Here is a 6,245-nt window from a genome sequence, read left to right on the forward strand (position 1 = left end):
AAACAAAACAAAAGAAAAAGTCACTGAGTTCAGAACCACTGGATTTAATCACTACACTATATACCAACATTCTTAGTCTTGAGGAACTCAGTTTTTTTTAAAGGGAGGGAGCTTTGTTGAATAATTATATAAAAATATACTCAAATAACTTTGACACCTATTAACAGGGCTGCCAGCCAGTGATAGACTCCAACAAGACTGCAAAAGTCAGGAGAGTTGATCATCTCTGAGCAGGGTCTTGAAAATGAGCAACAGCTTTACCAAGACATTGAGGAAAATCATAAAGCTAAATTAAAAAAAAAGTCAGTCAACTGGGGTTATTAAGAAAATGCACTTGAAAAGACAAGTATTTTATGCTAAATGTAGGAGAAATGTGTATGGTTTAAAGATGAGATCAACAAGAGAAGCTTGGAAGTGACACATGCTAACTGCACACAATATTTCCTTTACTTGGAATGCTACTTGTAAAAGAAACTTTTATTTACCTGTTTGAACTGTTGTCCAGGATGCTTACCACCTCTGCTAACCTAGGCCTAGTCTTGGAAGCTTCTAGCCTCCATACAATCTAACTTAGCCCTAGAATGTTACTGCTTAGTAGGCTCGCTCTTTCTTGTCTTTTTGAGTGCTGTGCTGGCTGGCTCAGCCCAGTTGTTCTGGCTCATGCTTCTCCCCCCAGCTAACTTATTCAATCCAGCTTCTCCCTCGGCCCCTGAACTGCTCTGCTCGGCCTCAAACTAAACTCTGGACATCTTTTCTAACCTTCTGGCTCCTCATTCTCTGGCTCTTTCAGTCTTCACTTGAATCTAGCTCTCTCTCTGAATGTTCTCTCTCAGCAACCTATTATTGTCTGGGTAAAAGTGTCTCCCCTGTTTCTATTTCTCCGTGTTGCCCCTTAAGTAGCTTGCCTTTCCTCTCTCTGCTTGTGAGAGTTGGGTGCATCCTACTCTGCCAAATCGTCCTCTGATTCATCACCTTTTCGGCCACCTAGTTAAACATCACTTCCAAACATTGGTGTTCCCCTCTAAAAGCTAACTATACCTTCATTGTTTAGGTATTAAAGGCATGCACCACCATGCCTGGATCTCAGCTTCTCTTTACCTTAAACTCGCTCTATACCAGGCTGGACTTGAACTCAGATGTGCTTGCTTCTGTCTCCTGGATTAAAGGCATGTTGGTGTCCCAGCTGGATCACATAGACCTAGAAGGTCTTTGGATGAGATCTCTTGCCAGAGTAGCCATGTTCTGAATTAAAATTCCTCTTCAGCTACTTTTTCTCTTTCTCTCCTTTTGCCTTGGCACCTAGTAGATGCACAATATTTATGGAATAGGGTGTTGGTGGCGGGAGGAAAGCCACTGCTGGCTTGAAATTGAGAATTGAATTGAATTTTCCAGGATACTTGGAGGCAGTGATTTATAAATTAAATCCCACAGTTCTATGTACATAAAATTTATTATTTGTCCTTCTACCCACTCACATGGTAGAAGACTTTTCTGTACACTGTTTTATATACCCAGCAAGGTGCTAGCGGAACAGTATTTGATGGATAAGTTTGTTCAGTGAAGGAATGACGGGTGCTTAGCAAATATTATATTTAGACTGTTTGAGTCGGACAAAGGCAAATAATTTATCTGTCAAAAAAACCTCAAAAGAAAAAAACCAAAACCTCAACAACTAGTGCCCAAACTCAGGGCCTCATGAATGCTAGGAAAGCACTCTACTGCCAAGTACATGCCAGCCCTTATTAGTGTTTATTTCTTATTTTGTGTTAGGGTCTAAGATGTCCATCTTAGAGGCCTCTTTCTGTCTCTCAAGCGCTGGGATTGCTGGACACGCCACACAGCAGTTTTTAACCTTTTCCAAAACAGAAGTGTAACAGCATGGTTTCTAAACGTGATGATGTCAACATATGGTTGAAATTGAGTGATGATATCTTGCCGCTGCCTGTAAATCAATAACTGATCATGACATTAAAAGCTTGTAATAAAGCTGGGTGTGGTGGCGCACACCTTTAATCTCAGCACTCGGGAGGCACAGGCAGGCAGATTACTGTGAGTTCGAGACTACCCTGGTCTACAAAGCGAGTCTAAGACAGCCAAGGCTACACCGAGAAACCCTGTCTTGAAAAAAACAAAACAAAAAAACAAAAACAAAAACAAAAAACCAAAAAAAAAAAAAAAGAAAAGAAAAAGAAAAGGCCTGTAATAAACTCGACTCCTAGAAACGACAAGAAGAAATTAAATAAGTAGTAAAAATTAAAAAAAAAAAAAAGCCCCAACTTGTGAATACTTGGTATGGAATGTTTTTAAAAATAATGCTGCTTATAGGGTTTTCAGTTCTCTAGCCTTAAAAGTACCAGATTCCTTAAGAAAATGAGTAGTTGTTGAGGAAAACGCATAACCAGTTGATAGTGGGAAATATGAATTGATTTTATTGCTCTGAAGAAAGATGCCGGCTTGAGATGAAACCTTCTGGGGGAAAAGTAGCTGATTCAGAAATCTTATATGTTGTGGTCTTCCTGAGGCAAACAATCTCAGAAGTTCAGCAAAATTTCAGGGGCACCATAGGGGTCTGTCCCATAGGTGGCACCATTAGAGGTCCTAACTAGTCTACCGACTCTCTCTGCGATCCATTAGGTACCTCCCCATCGCAAGATCGGCCTGCGATTAGTCTCGTCTGAGCTGGCTGTGGAGAAGGGCGGAAGCGCGCTCTTTTAAAGTCTGCGCGGGTGTCTTTATGCCACTTCCGGCGTGGCCATGGCGGCTAACGCGACCACTAACCCGTCTCAGCTCCTGCCATTAGGTAAACGTCTTCCCTGGGGAGCGGGCGGGTTGCTGCAGTTCCACGTTGGGGGCCGAGGCTGGGTCGCCGCCGTGCCCGGCCTGGCCCGGCCGCGTCGCTGGAAGAACGACAGACAGTTTTGTCTCTTGGTGGCCTGCGAAGTTCCCATTTAGCGAAAGACATGCTCGGCCTCCTTTTTGAGCTCGCCAGTAAGATAGATGTCACGGTGATCAGTCCAGACTCTCAGCTTGGCCTCTTCGCTCTCCAGGTTAGGTAGACCCTGTAGTGTATCTGCTGGGGTGAGCAGAGCGCCAAGGTCTACAGTGAATCTTAAAAAGAGAAATCTGGAAACTAGCCCAGTTATTCATAAACTCAGCAAGCAGTTCCCGCGCAGGGCCAAGGTAGTATTATTGAATAGTGAAGTTAAATTACAGCCGCTGTTTTCATATAGCACACCGGCAACCGTTGTGCTGAACAGTGCTGAGATGTTCATGTTGGTCTCTGATCACAGAGGGAGAGAGAAGAAGTGACAGCGAAGCTGGTGTCTGACAGTGTTTCTTCTCGGGAGTTTTCCGGGGCTGGTGAAATTAGTGAATGTGGCGGTGGTTGAAAGTTTTTGCAGTGATAAGTCCACTATATGCTAGATACTCTTCAACAGTAGAAACACACACGAGTGTGGAAAAACAGCCATGGGCTCGACCTCATGGTGTGTGTGTGTTCATGTATTAATCAACTAATTAAATAAAATCAGTCATATTAATCGCAGCAAAATAGAGGTAAGTGACGAGTAGGACAAACGTTTGTGTTAATGGTTGGACAGAGCTTTGTATATGATGTAGTTATTGAGTGACTGCTGTTTGCTTATCTTTAATGATAAAAAACGGGCAAGTAGGCTCTCAAATGTTTGTTGAACTGCTAAGTGGATAAAACAACCCTTTCCCTCCCACAGAGCTCGTGGACAAGTGTATAGGATCAAGAATTCACATTGTGATGAAGAGCGATAAAGAAATTGTTGGTACACTTCTAGGATTTGACGACTTTGTCAGTATCCTTTTAAAAAGTGGTGATGGTACAGGCTTTTGAAGATGTATTAATACAAGTAAGAACTGTGGACAGATGATGTATTTCTGGTTATTACATTAAGAATAATTTTGTTTCCCAGGCACTTGGTAGCATTTTTACGTGTGTTTGCTGAGGGAAGATAGGGTTCTTGCCAACAACAAACATTTTGAATTTGCACCATTGTGTTGAAAACATTTGAAACCAAACAAAAACATAAACCGGAATAAATTCGATCTTGTTTATTTTCTTAACGTCAAATTTCAGATATGGTGTTGGAAGACGTGACAGAGTTGTGAGTAGAGTTAGAAATTAAAGAGTTGGGGGCAGATCTCTTTTTAATTAAAGACAGGGCCTTTGGTTACTTTTCTGTTACTGTGACCAGACAGCATGGCCAAGGCATCTTATAAAAGGAGGTATTTAACTGGGGCCTTGCTGACAGTTTGAGAGGGTTACAGCCCATGACGTTCATGGTGTGGAGCGTGGCAGTAGGCAAGCAGGCGTGGGGCTGAAGCACTAGCTAAGTGTTTATATGTTGGATCAAACCATGAGCTAGAGAGAGCTAACTGGGTATACTTAAGACTTTTGAAATGTCAAAGTTACTAGTGACACACCTCCTCCAACACAGCCACACCCCCTAATCACTCCCAAATAGGCAACCGATTGAGCACCAAGTTATCAGATATATGAGCCTGTTGGGGGCCGTTCTCACCATTCTCATTTAAACCACTGTAGTATGATTGACCAAAGAAAATTACTTATTGGAAACACCTTAAAACTGAACCTTGATTTACTGGTATTTGTGAGGTTCGAGTTAGAGGCTTATTATCTTAGTATTATTCCTGAAATTCTAAGAAATCATCGTGAACAAGCTTTACAATAAATTATATTTACATGAACACTACCCAGGGGGCAGTTTGTAGTTCTGAAAATTATTGTCATAATATAAGTTCACATTTATAGGTAGGAATAACAGCTTTGGTGCTAGAGATTTAGCCCGGGGATAACTGTTAGGAGGGAAAGTGTTTCCAAAATACTGCCTTTGATTACTTGTTCATCTTGACTCCGTTTTATCTATTTATTTAGTGAAATTACACCAGAAGGAAGAAGGATTACAAAATTAGATCAGATTTTACTAAATGGAAATAATATAACAATGGTAAGACATTAAAAATTTTATTTTGAAATCACCTTGCTTTTATGGTGAAAGGATTACAGAACTGACTTAAACTGCTGCTTAGTTGACAGTATTCATGGCCTAGATGCGCTGAGGATGGGAATGGAGCGTTGGTGATCAGTGCCCCAAGACCATTGGGTCCTTAAGATTAGTTTGCTTATTAATCTTTATGGCCTTTTAGTTCATCAGGAATCACTGCTGAAACTGTTAAACATCAATTAATGATGTTGGAATTACTAACATACTGAGAACTGGAGAAGATGGCAACTGAAGTATGAGGGAGAGACAAAGCTGGCTTTGGTCGATGAGGAACACTTGGGGGTCTTTAGGTGCTATGATAGTCTTACTAATAAACTTTTTTTTTTCTCCAATGCAGCTGGTTCCTGGAGGAGAAGGGCCTGAAGTATGAATGGATTTCCTTGTCTTATGCTAGATTCTGTCTTTTTTCCCTTAAACCTTTAATGTTTAGATTGTATATGTTGAAGTTTCCTTTAAAGGGAAACACTTTGAAACTATAATCCAATTTTATAAGCTAATTATGGTTATTTTGGGAAAGAGAGAGTTTTGTCTTTTTTTTTTAAAGACTAAAAAATAAAGGTTTTTTTTTGTTAACTGTGATTTCATTTTTTTATGTTGAAATAGTTAGTGAAACAAATATAGTTATTTTGATACTTTGTTTTATATTGATTTCTGCTTATTTTCTTCCTCATTTATATTAGTTTGATTGGGGTGGGGTAAGTCATTTTACTCAGAGGCTTGAGAGTAGGAGAGATGGAAGAAATCTGTCTGATGTGATGTCCTCCAATGACTGTTTTTCCCAGTTCCTTTGCTAAACATGAACGCTGTATCTCCTGTTTTCTAAGTTTTCTCTTTCCAGGGTTTCCTCAGTTTGTGCTTTTATTATTGTTTCCATTTTCATCTTCAGATCTGGAACCATTTTATTGATTTACTTCACCTGATTGTTTGCATTTTCCTGAATTTCATCCAGTGATTTATTCTTTTCCTCTCTATAAACTTCTGTCATGGCCTTGCTAAGGGCCACAGTTTTTTTGGCTTCATCTTCTTGTATTTCTTTACAGATTTTATTCATTTCTTCCATTATCATCTTCATAAGGAAAGATTCATTCGAGGTCCTTTTCTTTTGTTTCAGTTGTGTTCGAGTGTCCAGGCCTTATTGTTTTGGGATAACTGGGTTCTGAGATGCCATATTACTTTGGCTTTTGTTATTCA

The 6,245-nt window shown here is 40.2% G+C and overlaps 1 protein-coding gene across 1 annotated transcript; it reads left to right on the top strand.

Annotated features, from left to right (window-relative positions):
* Positions 1-2,648: 2,648 nt before the first annotated feature.
* LSM5 (LSM5 homolog, U6 small nuclear RNA and mRNA degradation associated) lies at positions 2,649-5,691 on the top strand. The gene is made up of 5 exons (XM_084786998.1): positions 2,649-2,800; positions 3,729-3,824; positions 4,106-4,133; positions 4,925-4,997; positions 5,392-5,691. Exons 1-5 carry the CDS (start codon positions 2,755-2,757, stop codon positions 5,422-5,424), a joined length of 276 nt encoding a protein of 91 aa, XP_084643124.1. The 5' UTR covers positions 2,649-2,754; the 3' UTR covers positions 5,425-5,691.
* Positions 5,692-6,245: the final 554 nt, after the last annotated feature.

Source organism: Acomys minous (assembly GCF_964271855.1).
Source record: "Acomys minous genome assembly, chromosome: 6".
NCBI classification, from domain to species: domain Eukaryota; kingdom Metazoa; phylum Chordata; class Mammalia; order Rodentia; family Muridae; genus Acomys; species Acomys minous.